At 43.6% G+C, this 21,290-nt stretch overlaps 1 protein-coding gene and 2 long non-coding RNA genes across 8 annotated transcripts in view; 2 read left to right on the forward strand and 1 right to left on the reverse strand.

The window, feature by feature from the left end:
• Nucleotides 1-99: 99 nt before the first annotated feature.
• LOC139796448 (uncharacterized) lies at nucleotides 100-4,239 on the forward strand. The gene is made up of 2 exons (XR_011726009.1): nucleotides 100-719; nucleotides 1,371-4,239. It is a non-coding gene; the product is annotated as an uncharacterized lncRNA (long non-coding RNA).
• ACTN1 (actinin alpha 1) overlaps nucleotides 3,722-21,290 on the reverse strand; it is an 88,186-nt gene continuing 70,617 nt past the window's right edge. For 3 of the 6 annotated variants that reach the window (XM_071744439.1, XM_071744440.1, XM_071744444.1), the window contains exons 10-21: nucleotides 20,221-20,451; nucleotides 19,572-19,719; nucleotides 18,847-18,997; nucleotides 16,449-16,557; nucleotides 15,817-15,957; nucleotides 13,694-13,876; nucleotides 12,832-12,966; nucleotides 11,850-12,029; nucleotides 10,785-10,931; nucleotides 8,752-8,832; nucleotides 6,435-6,593; nucleotides 3,722-4,621 (exon numbers count right to left, since the gene is read on the reverse strand). In XM_071744439.1, coding sequence (XP_071600540.1) covers nucleotides 4,463-4,621; nucleotides 6,435-6,593; nucleotides 8,752-8,832; nucleotides 10,785-10,931; nucleotides 11,850-12,029; nucleotides 12,832-12,966; nucleotides 13,694-13,876; nucleotides 15,817-15,957; nucleotides 16,449-16,557; nucleotides 18,847-18,997; nucleotides 19,572-19,719; nucleotides 20,221-20,451 — 1,824 coding nt within the window. In that variant the 3' untranslated portion in view covers nucleotides 3,722-4,462. Of the gene's footprint in view, nucleotides 4,622-6,434; nucleotides 6,594-8,144; nucleotides 8,211-8,751; nucleotides 8,833-10,784; nucleotides 10,932-11,849; nucleotides 12,030-12,831; nucleotides 12,967-13,693; nucleotides 13,877-15,816; nucleotides 15,958-16,448; nucleotides 16,558-18,846; nucleotides 18,998-19,571; nucleotides 19,720-20,220; nucleotides 20,452-21,290 lie in introns of all 6 variants that reach the window. The other 3 variants (XM_071744443.1, XM_071744441.1, XM_071744445.1) reach the window with 2 other exon arrangements.
• LOC139796450 (uncharacterized) lies at nucleotides 6,758-7,307 on the forward strand. Its single transcript, XR_011726011.1, has 2 exons — nucleotides 6,758-6,888; nucleotides 6,943-7,307. It is a non-coding gene; the product is annotated as an uncharacterized lncRNA (long non-coding RNA).

Below are 21,290 nucleotides of genomic sequence, written 5' to 3' on the forward strand. Positions count from 1 at the left end.
CGCCCTGGGCTGCCCCGATGCACGCTGGGAGATGTAGGCGCTGGGACCGGGCGGGCGGTCAGGGCCTACGGCCGCTCCGCTTCGCCAGCTCGTCCGAACGGGGCGGGGGGGCGAGTTCTGTGGGGGTGGGGGTTCCCGAGGAGGGCAAGGTTTGGCTGGGAAGTGAGGGGTGCCCGGAGGATACAGCGAGCGGGGCAGGCTGCGGCCATCTCAGGGCATGCTGCGAGGCCGGGTCCGTGGGGTGCCCGAGAGGCCGAGAGGGTTCTGCCGTGAGCAGGCCCACGAGGTGCAGTGGGGATGCGCGGGGAGCCGGGGCGTGACGTGGAGCACCCTGAAATAAATCACACTCCTTTCCCCATGAAGTGATGCAGTGCATGTGTATCCCTACCAGTCTAGAGCTGGCCATTCTACTTCATGATGAACTGCCTGTGATTTTTGGCCAGGACATGGCAAAAAAAGAAAAAAAACAAACCAAAAGGGTATCTGTGCTGGTTCGCAGTGGAGGAGAAATAGCACATGCCCAAAGGGCCCACCCGAAGTGTTACGCGTTAGCACAGCAGCTACAGTTCTGTCCATACAGGTTCACTGCAGCCAGCCCCTAACTGAGACGTTCTCTTCCTCAGGACTCAGAATCCCTCTGCTTTGGATAAAATCGCAGTATTGATGGTGTTGCTGACACTAGGGGGAAGCCTTGGGAGGGGACGAAGCGGCTACTGAAGGTAAAGGCTTGTGTGGAGCTGCTAGACGGAAGCAGCTTTTCTATTCTCGTAGGCGCAGCACTCTGCTTTTCTAAGATACATTAATTTTATGAAATTCTTACAGTGTACTTCAAGACAGTTCACAGTATGATGATCAGGATAAAAACTGTTTTTTCAGTATAGCATAGCTTGTTAAATTGTCACCATCTTGATGCTTATAATATAACTACCTTTTTTTTTTTTTCCCCATCTCCCTCCCCGAGAGCATCATGTCTGTATTTTCTCACGTAACTTGGAGTAAATACCTAAGTTATGTTCATGACATAGTATATTAGATTCAGGCATCATTCAGATTTCTTGCTCTCTAATTATTCTTTAGAATGGAGATAACCTATACATTCAACATTCATAATAAACAATCATTTGGGTTGAAAGGCACTCCTTGAGACCATCTGGTCTAAGAACCTAGGGCTGCCCAGATTTGTGTCCAGTCAGTTTTTTAATATTTCCACAGATGGAGGCACTGTAATTTCTCCAGATAACTTGATCCAGTGCTAGTCCACCCTTAGAGTAGGACTGTTTTCTTGTGTTCAGATGAATTGTCATGTTTTTTCTGTCAGTGGATGCTACTGAGAAGATTCTGGCTCCCTCTTCTTCATTCCCTCCCATCAGGTATTTATACACATTCAGCATTCTCCAGGCTCAGCCTCAGCAGTCCCAGGCTCTCCTTACATGAGAGATGCTCCATTCCTGCAGTCAGTTTTGTGGCCCTGTGCTAGAGCTAGACAAGCTCCAGTAAGTACTGGGGAACTCAGCAGAGGGGACAGTGCTCCAGGAGTGGCATCACCAGTGCTGAGTGGAAGGATCAGCTCCTTTGACCTTCCAGCAATGCTCTGCCTAAGACAGCCCCATATGCTGCTGGCTTTTGCAGCAAGGCAACTAATGTGAACTCTTTGGGGTAAGAAAAGGAGTAATGTGAGAGCTTAACAAAGCTAACTGTGGTTGAAAAGTGGGGAGCTGGAGCAAATAGCACCAGAGTCTCTCTGTGCTTGCGTGCTTGAATTGCTGCCTAAGAGGCTCAGAAGCAGAAAAAAATCTCCTTAGGTGGCTGTCTTGGAACGGTATGGGAGTAACAGGGATTTGAGTTACTGGCAATAATGAAGATAAGTCGTGCCGGAAGCCCAATTAAATCTTTTCTGCTTATATCCTGCATCTCTGCAGCCTCTGGGGTCATGTCAGAGGGGAGGAATGCAGCTGTGTATCTGGAACACAGCTCCAGCTGCTCTGGCAGTGCCTGAGCTGGGCTGGAGTCCAGCTTTCCCTTTCTTGGTTATGGGCATTCTGCATGGGTGTAAATAGCATGAAATACATCATTAGAAGAATCTGCAGCATTGCCTCCAGCGTGTGGGTAGTGTCTCTTGAAGCTATCATGTGCAAAATCAACTTTTGTAATAAAGCTGTACTTCTGTTTCCTCGTTATTTTCACTGCACAAAAGGATTAGTGTCTCAGAAGAACAACTGAAAGCCCACTGGGAACCATTAGTGTCCTGACTGCACACCTACAAGTGTGAACAAATACTCAGCTGGAGTCAGAATACTTAAAAACCACAACCTGTTTATTGCAAGAGTAAATTAACTGCTTGCTTCCTTCCCTGAAGAAGATGTGATTTTCTCTGTGGCAGAAGGCAGGATGCTGTGGCTCAGTACCACAGATCAGAGATTACTCCCTGTTCAAGTAAGGAGTAGCAGGAGAGAAATTCTTCATTCAAGTGATGGTGGTGGTGTTTGAACGAGCTAATAATAAGGAAGGTATAAAATGCTTCTGTGTCTCTGCAGCTTAAAGTAGTCCTGGGTTTTAGGCAAAAATGTACAATGAGAGCCACGGGGTTCATATGAAAACGAAATGACAGCAATTAATAAACTAGGAGGAATGGTCTGGCAAAAGGTTTGAAATAGTTGTTGGGTGTCTGCAGCACTTAGACTGGAATTCAACAGAGCCAGGTCCAGTTCTCTGCTCCCCAAGGGACCTGCCCAAGGAGCACAGGTAAATTGCTTCTGCTTGGAGATTATAACCACTCATTTGCCTTCAATGCAGCACTTAGCTCGGAGGTGCCAGCCACCCAGAAGGAGCTCGAGGTCTAGAGGTAGGTATCCTGCTATCCCTGCACAGGGGGAAGTTGGCCAAAATATCTGCGTGCTACTGAGTGAATGAAGAGCTGTAAGGAAGCAGTGGTGTGAGATGTAGGTCTTAAAGACCTTACACTTGCCTGCAGCTGGGAAACCAGAGCCTTGATAGATGATCTGCTGGTGCCTGTAGTCATCCTCTCTGCTGTTCTAGTTTTCAAACATATAACCATTGTTATGTATATTAAAAGATGGTAATGGAATCAGGACTCTGTACCTTTGAAGAGAACCATCCCACTTGCAACACAGCAGTGATGTGGCTGAAAATGGGCCTTGAGGAGCTTGCAAGCAGATTAAATACTGATGTGGGTGCAAGTACTACAGTACTGCCAGTTCATATCGACCTCTCCAGGCTGTTTGGTGGGGTACCTGGGTTACAACACAGACAACTCAGCTTCACCTCAGCCCCAGCACTCATTAGAAATGATATAAAAAGTAGGCAGATACTTCAGTGCTAAGCATGGGAACAGTGGAGGAGTTTTTTTTCATAGATAGTTTAAAATATGGTGCTTGGTTGTTTGCATAGCTCCAGTGACTAATTTTGTGCTATATTTTAATAAGAATATTGTTCCTATAGACGTGGGTGTATCAGGAATGGTTAAAAATTATACATCATCAGTTTAAAGTGGTCAGAAAGCTGTGAAAATTCCAATACCATTCAAGAATGTAAAGGTTAAGGGGGAGGGAAGTTTACCTTTAAGGTATTGTAATTTTATTAGAAAAAAACAAAGCACAAACCCCAACATTAATTTTGGATTCTCTTTGTTGTGTTTGTTTTGTTTTTTTTTTAACTAAACAGGATTAAAGAGTTTCACTATACAAATGAATAAAGTCTAGAGTTGTTATCACAAGAAATTTTTAATATGGTTTGTGACAAGCAATATCAAAGTTACCAACTCTCAAGCTTCATGTTCTGGAACCAGACAACTCTCAGCAACAAAAAAGTTGTGCACTGATAAACATAGGAGGCATATTGTATTTTTTAATTAAATATGAAAACATGAGCTGTGTACATTATTTTTTTCCCTAGAAAACACAGCAATTTCAAAAGTTTATCATAAAATATTTTCATGAAATGAGTGAACCAGCAAACACATGCACTTGTGTGCCTTCCCCCCTCCCAGGATAAACGTGATAAAAGAGACATACGCAAATGTAAAAGTTAACAGAACAAGTGGTGTTTTGTTGTTGTTTGGTTCTTTTTGGAAAGAATGGAATGTAACATTGTGCTCGACCTTCTATGTCACAACAAAAAATATTTGGTGCAATATTTTAACATTTTCTGTTTAAGTTTCAATCTGGTGGAGAAAAATACCTTTTTATATAATAAAATATGTCTGTTCTTTTTAAAACGTAACTTTTTTTGCACAAAATAATTTTGTAAACTGTCATCTCAAGGGCAAGGTAGGTGGTGCCATGTTAACGCCCCCCCTCCCCCCCCACTTAAAAATGTGATTTGTTATCTGAAGCAAAACAGGGAAACACAAAAAAGAGCGGAGCAGAGGCTGCTTTGCAAAGAGAAAGAAGGGCGTGTTGGACGGGGGAGAGGGGAGGGAGCGTGTGGTGGGACAGAAAAAAAGTTAAAGGTCACTTTCACCATAGAGTGCCGTGGAGAAGGACATGTAGTCCAGGGCACCAGGTACAGCATCACGGCCATTGTAGGGTGCCATTCTAGCAATGCAATATTCAGCCTGATCAGGAGGCAGTTCCCGTCGTAATTCATCCACAGTGATGTAGTTCTGCAAGGAAGGCAAACAATAAGGTGTTTGTTACTTTCAAAAAGTTGACCTTCTTTAGAGGGACAGGCACCTCCTTTTTGCCCAGGACAGTAGACAGGTCAGGGACAGGACCCCAGGAACTAGACTAAGGACTGTGCACCCACCCTGGATGCTCTCTGCACATACACGTGAGAGGAAATGAAGACACTCTTCCTACCATTTGTCCCAGAAAATGTTTTTACAATAAGATTGTTCTTGCAGGGGAGATGCTGGTACACCTAAAAAAAGGATCTGAAGGTAAGTAAGCTAAGCTGGTAGTGTAAGACCCCACCTTCCTGGTGACAGTGGAGTTTCTGCTGAAAGCAATGGAAAGAAGAAATTTAATTTGAATCCTGTCCCCCACTGGCAGGAGGTAACAGCTGCTTGTGCTGCTTGGGAATTGCCATTGTCTCTCTCCAGAGCAAGGAAAGGAGCCACCCCCACCAGCTCTGGTTGATGGCAACAATGCAGACAGCAGACACACTAAAACTTGGTATTACTTCCACAGATCCCCCAACAATCCTTGCCTTTCACAGCTGAGATTTTTAATAAGCAAGCAAAACTTCTTATGTAAATTCAGCTTCCAGAGACTGACTGAGTGCAGGTGAGGTAGCTTGGCTGCTCTCTAGGCAGCAGGTAACAGTAGCTGCCTGTTTGCTAACCAGTGTGCTGTCTCTAGCTAACTGACACAGGGGCATTTGCAGTTGTCTGAATAATGGTTCAGGTTTCATGCCATCTCTCTCTCTCCTGTGACTTTTTATTCTTCCCCTCCACCCTGCCTTTCAGTGTAATGATTAATATGAGTAAGAGGTATTTTTCTTCATGACAAAAATACTATCTGATTCATGTTATAGTCACTAGAGCATACTAAACACTGACAAGTACATTTAATGTACTGTACAGAGTAAAGAAGTTAATAAATAATGTTGTATCCAAAAGTACCTATTTATTCAGTGATTAGCTTCTCTGAATAATGTGGAATTTCCAGGCCCTGAAAGACAATAGGACTGTCTTCAGCCAGGCAGATGCCTAAAGGAAAGGTATCATGGGTTTCTACATTACAGACTATGGAAACATTATTAGTGAAACATGGAAACCAATACTAGGTTTGAGGGGAACCCATTACAATCTGAGAAATGGTATCCTGCCTGTCAAGTGAGATTGATTAAATAACCAGCAAATATATATGGCATGTATTAATATTACATGTGCATGCTTTTCATTCCACTACACAAAAGATTAGTGAGGATTCTTATATAAGAAAAATAAGATTACATAATTTTCTTTATCAGCTCATTCCACTGGTGATTTTATTCAGAAAATTAATACCTTTAGTATTGTCCTGTGCATTTTCCTACTTCTGACCAATTTCTAAAACTAAAAGATGCTCCTCTTGCAGATACAGCATATCCTCAATGAAAATCTACTGTTTATTGTAGAACAACTGATAGTAATGTATTGCTGAGGAAGATCATCTGAAGTTTACAGCTGACAGTAATAAATAGTTTTTCAAGACTAATCAAGAACAATCTGTTGAATTTGTTCATACATTTTAAAATAATAACCAAGCTCTTAATTAAATTTTTAAGACAAGAGTGAGCAGCCTAATTTTGACTGACATGGCTTGGCAGGCTGCTCATTAACCCACACTTGAGCCTTGCACTCCTCCAAGCACAGCACAGTGTTCCTGTGAAAATACCCTCCACACTAGAGAGTGCTTCCCTCAACTCTCACTCTTGAGACATGGGAGACAAAAAGGAAAGCAGATGCAGAAAAGGAAGACATGGAGGTTTACCTTATCTCCAGCCAGGATCTTGAAGGAAGCCATAACCTGGTCAGCAGTATCTGTGTCTGCTGTTTCCCGGGACATGAAGTCGATGAAGGCCTGGAAAGTCACCACACCCAAGCGGTTGGGGTCCACGATGCTCATGATGCGGGCAAACTCTGCTTCTCCCTGGAGAACAAGAGAGTTATGTAAGCCTGGTCATTTGGGCAAAAGTGCTATGAAAGTGAGGAGAAACTGTTCAGAAGCGCATCTCACATCTAGAAAAACAAAGCCAAAGAGAAACCACTTCTGCTTGGTTTGTTTTTGTTTGTTTGGTAGGCTTTTTATTTCATTTTTTTCTTTTGTCTTTTTTCCCTTAGGATATTCTCCTTTAGTTTGCTGTTAATCTACAAATGCTTTCCACTCATTTGTCCTTTGGAATAAAATAATGTCAGCTGCACCCTAGGATAATATCCACTCATTTGTCCTTTGGAATAAAATAATGTCAGCTGCACCCTAGGATAATATCCAGCTCTAGGACAATGGTCCTGTCAGCCAACAATATCACACAGATTTCAGAGGAAGGTGAAAATTTCTCTATAATAGATATCATGCTACATGTCTGTAGCAATATTTGAAGATCTGCATTAATCAACTGCTTTAGCTTTCATTTACTAAACAAGAACTTCTACAGTGCTTTCCAGGCGCTAGAACAGAAAACACCAGAAGAAACATCTCTGGTGTCTCTGGCAGTATCTGGCTTATCTTAAATAGATAGGTTTTGGAAAGGAGGACTTAAATATCTGGACTGGCCCAGGGAAGTATCTTTTATGGGGAAGATTCTACAAGGATGTTTGCCAAACCTTGTAGTGTAGGTTTGCAGGATTTTTTTTTTTTTTTTTTTTGCATATAAGATCATCTTTTGTCATCTCTGTGACTCCTTCATTCCCAAGTAAGGAGAAGGGAGGAGCAGAGCTAAGTCTTCTCCTGGGAACAGGCTCTTCTAACACATCTAGAAGAGTATGCCTTCAAGAGTAATTAAGGTATCTAATAAATTATTACTGTGGCTTGGCACGCTGCCACAGAGTCGACTCATACTGGGCTGGTGAGTAAAATGAATAAACACTGTTTTGCCTGATATCAGGAGCAAGGATATTGGAGAATTGCTGAGATTTTTTGCATTATGCTCTTCTCCTGCCCTTTGATAAGCATTTTAGTCTTTGGTGAATCTCTTCCTGTCAGTTATTGTGCCTCTCAAGGTGCCACGTTACTGTTCTGAATATATGGGTACTAAGGTGAGGGTGGATGACTGGAACTTGAGCCTACTTACATGTAGAGGAAGAGAGATGTGAAATAAATGGTAGGACTGAGAGGAACAGCATTTGACTATTGAGAAATTAGGTTGTGTACACTTCCAGATGAGCTCAACTGACCCTTAGAGCTGGGAAGGTAGCGTGCTCTGCACAGATACCAATATAAGGAAGATTATTGTTTCTTCCACTTGTAGCTCCATGGCTTGATAAATACAATTCCTATTTGAAATACACAGGAATTACACAGTCACTTCCATTTTTTTTACTTCCAGCTTCATCTGTGAGACAAGAATTTTAGACATACAACTAACACTACATTTAAAAAGAAGGCTGTATTTACCTTGCTTTACTACACATTCTCCCTTTATTTTTGAAGGTGCCTACAAGCATCACTTTGAACAGGGGTGACAGAGGGGCTCTACATTACCATATTGTAACCCATGGAGATAAGGCAGGCTCGGAAATCTTCACAATCCATCATACCAGTCTTCTTCTACAGGGAATGATGCAAAGATGGAAAAAGCCAAGAGAGAAAAGGGACAACAGTCCAGGAAGAAATGAACCCACAGGAGACATTACAAAAATGAATTTCAGGTGGGAGGAGACAGAAGGACAGATTTACAGGACAATGAAAAACAACAGAGGAAAGGTAGTTTGTGAAACCATGAAGAAGCAAGGGTGGTTTTGGACATGGAATAGTTTACACACAAGGAACATATTCATGAAAACAAAGAATGAAGATATCAAGATTGTCCATCCATATTGAGGGATGGATAAGAAAAGGAGTGTTAAAACGACACAGAAGTTTGAAAGCATAAAAGGAATTCTCCCAAGACAAACAGTTAGGGAATTAAGAATGAATAAATAACAAATTACATTTAGAGAGGAAGTAGCATAGAAAAGTTGATATGTATATAGTCAAAAACCAAGAACAGCAATGACAGATGGATTAAGACAAACAAGAAAAGAAAGGAAAAAACTGTTATTTTTTCACAGTTTAACATCTGTCTGTGTTCACCACTAGCATTCAGTACCTGTGCATCGTTTCCAATATCGTAACCCAAGCTGATGAGACAGGCTTTGAATTCCTCAGGGCCAAGTGTGCCGGAGTGGTCCTGGTTATGCGGTGTGCCAGGCAGCAGGACATGCAGTGCCAGTGGGGTGATGGTGTGGGGCAGAAGGAAGGGAGACATAGAGGAGATGAAAGGGAGGTGGAAGAACAGCAAACAGGTGCACCATGCAGTGGTGAGGAGAGAGGGAGAAGAAGAATGACATGCAGAAAGAAAGACAGGGAAGAAAAATAAAAAAGTGCACAACATTAGATATCACAATGACATTTCAGGATGTGCTAAAAATGCTCTTGGAGCAGTTCCTTCTCAGAGAGCTTGTCACATCTTGAGAGCATTTGAATGACAAAAACAGGTGATGCTCAGAAGCCTCAAGATCTCCATTTCCCAAGTAAATCACTGGCATCACTGCTTGTTATCCATAGTGCCAGAAGCCCTGTGCCTCACTAGTAACCCCGAGTGCAGGTAAGCAGGCAGAGGCAGTGGGAAGCATTGCCTTAATCTTTTGGTCAAAAGTCCCACTAAAGGAGTAGGTGAGGGCAGGTATGTTTGGCAACACACCCAAGGAAGCTTAGGTGCCAGGGCATCCCAAGAACAGACAAACAAAACCAGCTGAAGCTCAGGGGAGCAGTGTTACGGCTCTATTTAGGAGACCTGCACGTGAAGTGGAGCTTTAACTGGTCAAGGTATTTCAAGTGCTCAGCTCTGCAAATAGCACTGCTGCACAGTGCAGCACAACACAGCTTGGCAGCTGCTCCTCCCTTTGCTTGTTCCCTGATGCCTCTCTGTTTGGAGGTACACACCAAAATATAAACAAGCTATCACAGGAACTGAGAATCCCCATTCACTATGCAGAATTTTAGCTCAGGACAGCCTCCAGGCACTGAAGAGCCCCTGCCTGCTGCCACTACCTCTGACCAAACGAAGGAAGCTCTAGACAGGATGGTAGGGCCAACTTCAAGTGATTCTCCACAAAAAAATCAGCTTTTAATGTCAGCCTTCATAAATTGCATACACAGTTGAAGATGGGAAACCCAAGTTCTTTCTGCATTATAATTCAGACTGTTGTGGAGGAAGAGGGGAACGATATGAAGATCAAAATATAAAATCTACAGGGCTTTATAGGTCCCTCTGCTAAGAAGATAAGCCACGGTTTTGATTTTTCTTAGGCATCTAGAGAAAAGCTGAAACAGCCAGTGCTCACCAATCTGAAAGTGTTGATAATCTCTGCGGGCAGGCTGAAGCCCTGTTCTCTGAAGAGCTTTCCAACAGTCTGGCTGCAGCAGCAAGTGGCAGAGAGCAATCTATTATTTGCATCAGTGACTTAGCATCTCCACTGGCTGCTCATGGATTTCCAGACAACATTGAAGGGGTTGCTAATGGAGCCAGTTTTGCTGCTGCCTCTCCTCCCCTGCATGATACCTTTATGATTTGAGTTGTAGAAGGAAGAGAGCAGCAGACAGGATGGCAGAATTTCCTTTAAGGAATTCCTTTCTTCTTATACCTGTCAGTGCCTTGTAATTGATTTCCACAGTAAGGCAAGGCAGGCTTTACATCAGGGTTTATCTGCCATGCAGTGCCATGGTGTGTACAGATCTCCTGTTTGCTTCATACAAGAGCAATACTGGTTTCTCCAGTAGAGGTTTGTGAGATGGTAGTCAGAGTGAAGGACAGCTGCTCCAATAAATTTTATAAATTAAGATAATAATATGGTCTCTGGAGAAAATAGGGTAGAAGTCTAAGTTCCTAAATAAACCTTCTAACTTTTCCATACTTCAGCTTTATCAGGAAATGTAGCAGTTTCCTGTGAAGCTGTACTTCTGCCCCCTGCCTAACAAGCTCCTGGCAGTGTTAACAGGAGTAACTTCTCCACAGGAGTAGCATTTTTAAGAATTAAATGTCTTCTATTGATCTGGTTTTGTCACAGTGACATTTTTATTGCACTGCACAGCCTAGATGGAACCTTGTAGCTCACCAAGCTGCAGTCAGCACTGACTTACCCTGTCGAAATGGTTGAAAGAAGCCCGGAACTCATTCATCTGTTCCTGGCTGATTCCTTTGGCATCACGAGTCAGAATCTGGTTTTCAACTTCATTGATGGTTCTAGCAATTGTTGTCAGTAACTGCTCCCAGCCCACTCGGATATGCTGGAAAAAGAGGACAGGACAATTTAAAATAAAAAAGTAGCTCTTCTGTCTCTGAGGAGCAGGTCAAATGCACTACTTGTTTAAAATTAAATGATCCTGGTGGTCAAAGCAGAAATCCATTTGCTCAGAAAAGTTTCCTTCTTATCTACAGTATAAGACAACCAGACGTTAAAACATGAACTTTGATTGGAAAAAACCACAAAACATTGGAGAGGCCAAGTCCTGAAAGCCTTGGTACTATTGCAGAATTCCTTTGTCCTGTCAAAGCAATGTACTGGGGACCTTTAATACAAATGAAAATCAAACCCAGTGCTTCTAGGACACAGTTGGGCAAAAGACTTTCCTTACCAAGAAAACAAACAAGCCACAGTCCTTAGAAGACACTGGTGCTCCACTGGCTCTGCTGTTACTTAATGGAGAGCTGGACAGGAACCAAAATACAAGTTTCAAAGCCCATCTGTATTCTGCCAGACTCATTTTGAACTCAGATTGCTTCCAAGAAATCTCACACTGTCAACAGAAAGCTAGACTTGATTTTAAAAAGCTTTTGCTGGACTTTTTTCTTCTGCCAGGCTATGGTAGCTCAAAATCACTAGCACTCCCTTGGTTTTTCAAATCCCAGCTAATGGGCTGCCACAGTCAGGCAGCAGGAGAAATGAGACTAGCCCATTTTTCAAGCAGTAATGTTGATCTCACTCGGGTTACTTCTGTTGTCTATATTTGGGAGTATATTGGAATGGCATGAAGCATAGCAAGTTCAAAAAAAAAATTAATAAGTGACATGTTGTTGCATGTATAGCCATACTGTCAAGCTCTCCATTTTCCTGAGAACTGCAACATGTTGCCAGAGCTAGATGTGGCTGATGGTAAGAAGCCACTGCAGACAAGGCTGGCTGACCTTGCTGCCAAAACTTTTACCTCCATGGTGTAGTTGGTGTGCTTGTTGTCAAAGATAAGCGCTTCCTGGATCTGCTGGTGGTCTCCTTCCAACTGGTCAATCTTTGGTTTGTAATTCACAATGCTTTTCTCATACTGCCTCAAGTGGTTGAGCTGGTCCTCCAGGGTCCCATGCATCTCTATTGAAATGCGGCCGATCTCCTGCATTAGCAAAGCCAAAGGAGTTAAACCCCAACTTAAGGACAAGCCTCAACAAGCCTGACATTTATTGCAGCTATTTCATGCTCACAGAGGATGATGATTCAAAAATAAATAAATACAAAATATCACGGAGACGGAGCTGAGACAGAGTCAGCAAAAATTTTAGAGAGCCCTGAACATTTTCCAAGTGAGGTGAGTCACATGAGATGTGTCTAATACAAGGAGACAAAAAAAGAGAGAAACTGCAGCCCATAAGCTAGTCATCTATGAAGCCAGATCTTCTGATGTCTGCCACTTAGTTCCTTCATAAAAACATCCTTCTGTAATAGCTCTCTTCTTCACAGCTCTTGCCATGAGCAATAGCCTCGTATTTTTCCATTTCATCGGTTCCAAATGCTATAACCTAAAGAGAGCTCTCCCTTAAAAATGTACCTCCTCTGCTGATGCCTGATATGCTAACTGTATTTATTTGTCATGCGTATCAAGACTATTGCTGTGAAAGCAGTTACACAAAATATGCTTCTGATGTAGGGTCTTCAGTTTGTTACCCATAACTCTATCAACATACCACTGTTCCCCATTTTAAGTCATATTGTTAATCTCTATACTAAAGAGTTAGGGGGGAAAAAGTACAAGCATTTAAATAACTGATATCTATCTTAGGATTCTGCGTGCTTTCTATGGAAGTTTCTCCTGCTTGAAGGCAGAATGACTGTGACAGTGGTCAAGAAAAACCAAGGATAAGAAGGTCAGTGAAGATCATGAAAGAAAACAGACTGTTTCAAAATGAGCAAAGCCCAACCTCCATCTTGGTCTGGATCCAGGGTCCAATGACATTGGCCTGTGCACCAAATTGTTTACGAAGTCGTTCATTTTGCTGCTGGCGAGCGTGTTCTTCCATCAGGGCCTGATCCCTTCTGGGAACCAGTTGCCTCACCTACAGCAAGGAGTAACAAAGTGTACAGTCTGTATGTACAAAGGTACATGTAAAGTAAATGTAGAAATTGCTGCGAGGAAGCAAAGAGTGGGTGCTTGCTCTGTAAACAAGCAGTCATCAGTTTAGGACAGTGGGAAGGCTCATGGAATGTGAGTGCTCTCTGCTGTAGGATGCATGCTGCAAACTCATCCTGGACCATGGAAGACCAGAAGCATCTTCCATTCACTGCTTGGGTTTTTGGGGATTGACAGTAACTGAATTGCAGGACTTTTCAGATCTCCTTTTGCTGATCTCATTCAGCAGTAAGAACCATCAGCACAGCTGGTATGGAGACCACCTGCACTTTTAAGATTACAGCAAGGGAAGGCAGCTTGGCTGGGGAGATGAAACATCTGAATGGTGATAATGGATGCAGAATCAACATGCCATACTTACTTGCTTGCCAGGCCAATTGAAGGCTGAAAACCTCAAAGCTTTTAAGTTAGCATCTTTCATTATAAAAATAGCAAGCAAAAGGGATCTGACAGCCCTTAGGCATATATATATGAAAGATCTCTTCAGCTTTCCAAGCGCATGGCAATTGAGCCGAAAAAAAATGACAGAAATAAAAAGCTCAGCAGTAAGAATGAGAGGGTAACAGAAGAGTAAAATAATCCCCTTCCTGAGGCCCCAGTGATGGAGCAGCAGCATCCTCCCACACTAACTTGCAGGACTGGAATGAACTCACATGTTCCCATTTGCCATTGATCTCCTGTGGGGTGATAGTAGTGTAAGGATTTGTTCCAGCCATGTTGACATGATATGTCTGGACAATCTTTGAGACTTCATTGTGGATTCCCAGGATGGCCTGTCGCTCCTTGTCAGCATCTGGCAAAGTGGCTTTGAACTGCTCATGAGCTGTGGTCAATCCCTGCAGAAGAAAGGCAGCAGCAAAGGGAAGGTATGAGCACTGGTCACTAAATAGCCTCTTCAGTAAATGCATTTCTTCAGAAGTGACTGCAAAAGCTTACATATTCCCAGGATACAAAGCAGGATACTCTAACATGCTTTCCAGCTTCTCTCAGCACCACTAAACAGGATGTTTTAAGTAGTTTAATGATATGAAGCCTCATTTTCCCTATATTTCCTATATGCTGGCCAGTGACAGAAATCACATCCCAAAAAATGGAATAATTCTGGCTCATAATTTAAAGGAAACTATTTGTCCAGCAGTGTTTCTCCAACACTGACTGCTCAGTGACTGCCTGTCAGCCCCTTTGGGAAAAAGATCTGACTACAAGCATTACTTTAAAGCAGTCATATCTCACTAGTGTAAATGTGCCATGGTTTTCTGCTCCCACTAGGTATGCACCAATTGTACACCTAAGGGAACTCCAGATGAATAGTACAAGTCAGATCAGAGTCAGTTAGAACTAGGTGAAGTCTTCCAGCCAACAGCAAACTTGAACAGGAAATATATACTCCTGTTGCTGAAAAACAGCTTCTTCTCCCTGAACACAAGAGGCCCTTTCTGCTCTCCATCTTGCTGTGGTGCCCAGACTGTGCTCCAAGGACCGAAGGTGAGGGCATGCTTGCTGGTAGTTTTTGGACAGCTGACAAGCCAGTGGGTCCTGGCTCATCTCCCACTGCTTCTACAGGCCTTTAAGGTACTTCATCCCAGAAGCCTGGAAGATCAAGACCAGGGAGCCAAACACAGGGAAAGAGAAAGCAAAACAAATGGGGGACAGAGAGGGATGTGCAGGGATAATTGAGGGAACAGCGTGGACAGACAAGGGAATGAAAGTAAATGGCATAACTGAGCCCTTTCTTACAACACACACACTGTAACTACTAAGCTTCACTTTTTGTGAAACTGATTCCTTACAGGGTGACTCATTACTTTGCAGCTGCTGCAGTGGCCATAGATATGTAATGCAAATCTGGGGGCTGGGAAAGATACTGCATGAGGTAAATGGAAGTGCTTAAATGCCTGAGATTTGTCCTGCATTATAAAAGACTTAATGAATCTCTTAGTTCAGGAGGGGAGGGTAGAAGGAACAGGTAGCAGCTCAGTAAGAGAGCTGACACCAGGCCAGAGATATTTCACAAAGCCTTCACCCCCCTGGCTTCATAGTGTGTCCTGTCGGTCTCCCATGTGCAGCTTCAGTGATGGCCATGTTCTTGGCCATTCCTGTGAAGAGCTGACTTTTTGTTTGTTTGTTTTCACAACGAGGGAGGATCAATTTCTGCCCTGAAAGGTCTGAAAATTACCTGTAGATACTTTAAGTTGCTTTCATAATATCCTTTCAAAAGGGGTAAAACTGAGACACTGTCTCTATTGTCTTGCAGGACACAAGAAGACTTTTGCTTCAAATAATAACCCACCACCAAAGTGAACAATTCTGATTTTTCTTGTAGTTAGCACTGGAACTCAGGTGGCAGCTCAAAAACTGCCCTCACAATACATCTCACATAGGACCAAATGATCTGGACATGACATTACATGGGATAACTGACCTGCAGAACTTCTGAACTCTGCTCCCATGGGTTAAAAAAAAAAAGACTCTGAAAGATTCTCTCAACTTTCAGGCTTTCATTGGTAAGATTCTGGAGTTAAACTCTAAAATCCACTTTCAGCTCTTTGTGTCCAGTTAGGATAGTGTGAGCATGTTTCACACCTATTCAGATCCATGTTTTTTTAGGAAATAAAGGAAAAACATACTCCCTCTATTTGCTTCTCTCGTTAAGTCTCACTCACTAGAGAAGAAGCATCAAAACAAGACCTACAAAAAATTCAACACCACTAGGAATCTGGAAAGACCCTGATTTATCTCTCTCCAAGCCTAACTGAAGTAAATAACTGCTCTGTACCTGGATCTCCTCAATGGTGTGAACAATGAATGTGTCCTGCAGGTCCTCCATGGCCCCTTCCATCCAGTTATTGAAAGGGGCAGCTCGTTTGGCATATTCCAGGTACAACTGGTCAATTGTTTCCAGTAGCTTCTCTGTCCTCTGAGCATGCACCAAAAAAAGAAAGAAAATAAGGAAAGATGGTTAGAGAAGAATAATGGCAAAGATATGAGAATTGTCTGAGCTTCTCCTTCCTTTTAGTCCTCCTTGGTGCTCCCAGGATGGCACTACAGTAAAAGTCTCTCTGCTGTTAAGAGATTAAACACAGGGTGGATTCTTTTTTCCCCTGAGAGAAAAATCTGAGGTCCTTCAAAATCAAACAAAACAAGGACAGTCTTTCCAAGCAGAACAAAATTATAAAATACAGAAAAGTAGAAATAAATCAACAGCCTGAGCAAATGAATAGCACAGCAATTTGACTGGAAGATAAAAAAGCAGGCTAAATATACTGAAATGTAGCCCTCATTAAAGACCAGGATGTTCTAGGAGTGCACAAAAGAGCTGAAATTGGTAGCTTGTCCCTACTGCAGCTTGCTTCCCACAAATGATCTAAGCCATGTAATTCAAAAGGTCCAACTTGTAACACATCTCACCTCCAAGGCTTCTCTACGTTTCTGGGTTAGGGCACCCAGATTATCCCACTGATCACAAATCTTCTGGCACCTGGCATTGACACTGGGAGAGTCGTAATAGTCCAGCTCGCTAAGGGGTGGGGAAAAAAAGGAGAAGAAGTCAAATAAAGACCTTTTGGAGAAGAAAGAGAAAACCATTAGAAATATTTATCAGGCTTAAGGGCAGATTCAAAGAGCTCAAGATCTCTGTGAATAAAGTGAGCCAGGAAGAGACCAGTATCTAGTTTGCCACCCAAGGCCTCAACCAACACTGGTGCTGGCTGCCTGATGGGAATAGCCTGGCACTGGGGGAAGGGGACATAGACTTTGGCACAAGATGGCAACAAGCAGATTATGAGCAGAGCAATGTGCCCCTTGCATTCTGCTTAAGAACACCATAGAGGCTAACTCCTGCCATCTTGTACATCAGAAAGGGCAGCAAAGATTTTATTATGATTTCAAAGAAACTGCTTAAGCTAGTTCTAAGAATTGTACAGTACAGGTGGCAAGGAATAGCTTTGTGCAATCTAATAATTTATTTAGGGCAACCCAGAATTGCCCTATTTTGATTGTCTATAGAATGAAGACATGGAAGACAGGCTGGTGGAGAATATGGCTGGGGAAAGGAGCACAGGGGTAAGCTGAAGCTTATGGTCTTGTACTGCTATGTGCTCTTGGTTCTGCACACCATCAAAGAAAGAGAAACATGAAGAGAGGGGGAGACGAAGCTGGGAGGTGTCAGCCTCAAAGGAGAAAGCAGAATAACTTTCTGGGATACTGAGTGACTCTGGGGCCATCAGATGAACACCTCTCTAAGCAGTAATCCAGGTTTAAACAATTCCCGCTTGCCTCCCCCTAGCTTTTTTTTCCCCCCACCATTGTACTGCCCTCCCAAGGTGTGTTGGCACAACTGTTGGTGGAGGCCTGTGGTGAACTAGTCAGGAAACTGATTTGGGCTAAAAATAACATGTTCTTTGCTGGGTTTTTAATCCAGATCAGTTCCTTGATCTGCTTTGCTGCAGAGCTTCTGAAAGCCTGGCTTGTAACACTCCTGTGCTGGACCACTACTGCTGGGGAGTGGAACATGACATCCCTGGCATGGCTTCCTCCAGACCCTCTCCATCTCCCTGATGGTGCATCTCCAGGAAAGAAAAACTCAGCCATGGTTTTAAAGGGCATGGCCTCTTTTCCTGAGACGAAAGGTGTCTTTTGGAAGGAGAGCAGCTGTGGCTGTTTGCTCACTTCAGAAGAAATCACCTCTCCCCCAGCTTAGGGCCCAACCTTCCTCTGTTGCCCTTAGAGCTACAGCTGCTTTGGCTGGCACACAGCATGTGCTCCAGAAGTGGCAGGTCAGTTAATGCTTGCTGACTAGCCAGCTTCAGTTTTAATCTTACTGACGTGGAGGATTGCCTTTAACACGCCTCCTGTTCCAAGGTCAATCTTCCAGTGGACAAGGGAACAATTCTGTAAATCTGTGTTGTTAAAGGAGATAATGATCTTGATCCAATAAACCTGATTTTTCAGAGAAAAACAGTCCTTAGGCCCAAGTGTACTGAACTTAACTTGGACACTAACTTGAGACAGGCCAGTGTGATATATAAATATTTTTAAAATAAGAAACAAAGTCAAAGCCAAGCTGTTCAGACTGTTTTTGCCAGCAGACATACCAGGTTTCAAAATCTCTCTCCCCGTGCTGCAGAGGCCAGCTCCTTACCCATCTGCTATCCCTAGCACTCAACCTCCTGCCCTGAGGAGCCCTTGTTTCTCCTGGTAATCTGCCTCACCTGTCATTCCAAGAAATGGAATGGAGGTGAAGGTTTCCAAGGGTGGGGAAGCTGGGAGGGAGATGAGGTGCTGTGAGTATGCCCTGGAACAAGTGCTGACTGGAGCATATGTGGTGCATTATTCCTTGGGCAAAGTGCCCAGGGTGGCAGCAGAGGCCATGATGGGCTCAAGCGTCAGCAGATTAATTTCCTGACAGAATAAGGAGAAGTTTTTTGATAAAAGAGAGCAAACTGAGAGCCAGCTATCCTCTGCTGTTTCCTTCAGTTCCTGGAAAAGTATGCTGGCATTACAATTCTGAAAGCTAGCAGGTGCCAGAAGCAGGTCAGACACTTTAGGAAAGGGTTCACAGCAGTATAACAAGCTGGAATACGATGGAAATTTGGCTTGGGAATATAATGCTGCCACTCCCTCAGCAGCACCCGCAGCTTATCCATTTGCTGGCCCTTGTGTGTCCAAATACTGGAGAGCAAGTATCCTAGATACTCTTTGGAAACATTTTTGTATGGGGATTGATCTGTGGCTCTCCAGAGAGCAGAGGGCAAAGCTGATTAAGGCTCTTGTCCCCAAGGACAGGATGTGGGCTGGGGTGCCGTACTTCAGCTCTTGTGCAATCGCAGCAATCTGCTCCACGCGGTCCTGGTGTGCAGCCAGGTCGCTCTCAAAGGCCTCGTGTTTCTTCAGCAGAGCCTTTATCTCCGAGAGGGTAGCAGTTTCGTAATCCTTCTGCTGCAGCATTGCTTCCTTACCTGGGGAGGGAGCCAAAGGACAAGAAAATGAGGGCCAGGATCTAATGTCCCCAAAGCCAGCTCCCCACCACCAAGACAGCCCTGGGAGCCTCAGAAAGGGCATCTGCCCCACTCAAGACACCCTGCCCGAGTTTCCTCTCATGCATGCTGCCCAGAGATGCACAATCCTCCTTTTCAAACCACAGAGTGTGAGTTTTCCATTAACAACAGAGAAGGGCACACATTGCAACTCAAGCCAGTGCTGTCACAGTTTATATTGGACTCATTCCAGTATGTGCAAACTGGGATATGATGGTTCTGTAAATGCCAACCATAGCATTTGCTCTATGGTAACTTTTCCTCTGCTCTGTAGCTCTTTCCAATCCAAAGTTCTCACCTTGCACCAGTGAGGGAATGCTGATGTGGCCTCACCATGTAGCAGAGCAGAGGTCAAACTTATATTCTAATAAAATAAGAAATGAAACTAACATTCTCAAGAGGAAAATCTCATGGGAGGACCCATACATGATCCATCTCTTCCTCCCTCCATAATGCAGGGTACTATGTCAGACAACAGGGAGCATGTTGGCATTACCATCTGTCCAGGACTCATGAATGGATGCCTTCTGCCGGAACTTCTCTGCCAGGTGATCCAGCCTCTCTAGCCTCCGGATCTCATTCAACAACCACTCCTCATAGCCCTTCTCAGCCTGCTCTAGGCCACCCCAGGCATTGTTTATATCCTGGAGACAGGAGAGTGAGAAGAAAAGGCAAGTTAGAAGATGGGGGAGAAAATATATATCAACATTAGACTCCACGAGCTACGTGGCTCTGACTGATTAGAGGGAGTGGATGTGGGCTTTTGATCTCACAGCATTGTGCAGACAAGTCAGGAAGACAAGGTCCCAGACTTAAGATAAGCAGGACTAGCAGCTTCAGGATATACCCGTCTACACAAGAGTGCCTTTCAAAACACATAAAACTTCAACAAAACTCAATCATTTTTCATCAGAAAAAAAAAATCAAAGTCACCCAGACAGCTCACAAAGGCACGCAACTTGTGAAGACTCTCAGTCCAGTTTAGATACAAGGAATTAATGATTGCTTGATATTATGGCCTGAGTTATATTCTATAGGGTTCCTACCACTCTGAAGGTGGGCATGCTCTGCCTGCTCATAGGCAGAGAAGAGTTCCCATTTTGTAGGCATGGTTGGGGTGTACAAGAGCAGTCACCCCCACTCACCGAGACCATTTTCCCTTCTGAAGGCATGAATGCTGGCCTGTTGCTGAGCCGCAGCTTGGTCTGCAAGGTGTTGAAGTTGATCTCAAGCTGGCACTTCTCCTGGACCTTGGGGGGCTTGTGCAGGCGACGGTAGTCCCGGAAATCCTCCAGTTTCTGCTGCATGGCTTGCATGGTGTTCTCGGGGGCCCGGTTCTCCAGCCAGGGGATGGTGCGACGGATCCACTCCAGCAGCTGGGAGGAGCAATGACAAGAAGCCTTGAACTGAAAATTGTCCTAAAACTACAGGCGCTGCTCTGATCTCACCAGGCACCATTTACTTTTATGTTTGTGGTAAGAAAGTCTCTGCTGTAAGCAAAGCTTATAAATAAAACTTTTCCAGCTTTTTTGGAAGTACTTTTTTGTTTTTAATGGGCAGCCTATCGACTTTCACACTGTTGTTGCAGCACTGCCAATCCAACACACTTAAGGCATAGCTTTCACACAATGAGGACCAAACTACATCCTGAGATTATGATAAAGGTTTTTGTTTGAACTATTGATTAACTAAAGGATACTACAAATATCCTTTAGAAGTATCCTTCAGAAGGGTCTGACAGGATAAATCAAGTTCTTTCCTCCATTTACACTCTTCCCTCTCTAGCTTCCTTGAAGTCAGTGTTTCTCTTTGAATAGCCATCCTCAGCAAACCTATCCTGGGAGCTGTCAAAATGATAATGCAATGGACAGTCTATAGAGTATCTGGAGCAGTGTTTTGTGCTTTTCAGACCAGGCTGAAATCAGGCTCATGGGCTGTTCACATTTCTGTTCTTCGTCTTTCCCTCACTACTTATCTTCCACAAACATACTCCAGTCTACATTTGGTCACTTCTGTAGTTTCACAGCTGTCAGTTAACCAAATCAGTGTCCAGCTCGTACCTTACACAGATTCTTTCCAACTATCAGCAAATGCATTTTTCTTTCCTCAAATATTTTTATTCAGTTCTCTCTAATCCATTTCCTACCTCCTGCCATTTGCAATTTGTATGAAAGATGTTATGAAGTGGTATACTCTTGAGGAATGCAAGTTAAGC

This window comes from Heliangelus exortis, chromosome 5, assembly GCF_036169615.1.
Source record: "Heliangelus exortis chromosome 5, bHelExo1.hap1, whole genome shotgun sequence".
NCBI lineage: Eukaryota > Metazoa > Chordata > Aves > Apodiformes > Trochilidae > Heliangelus > Heliangelus exortis.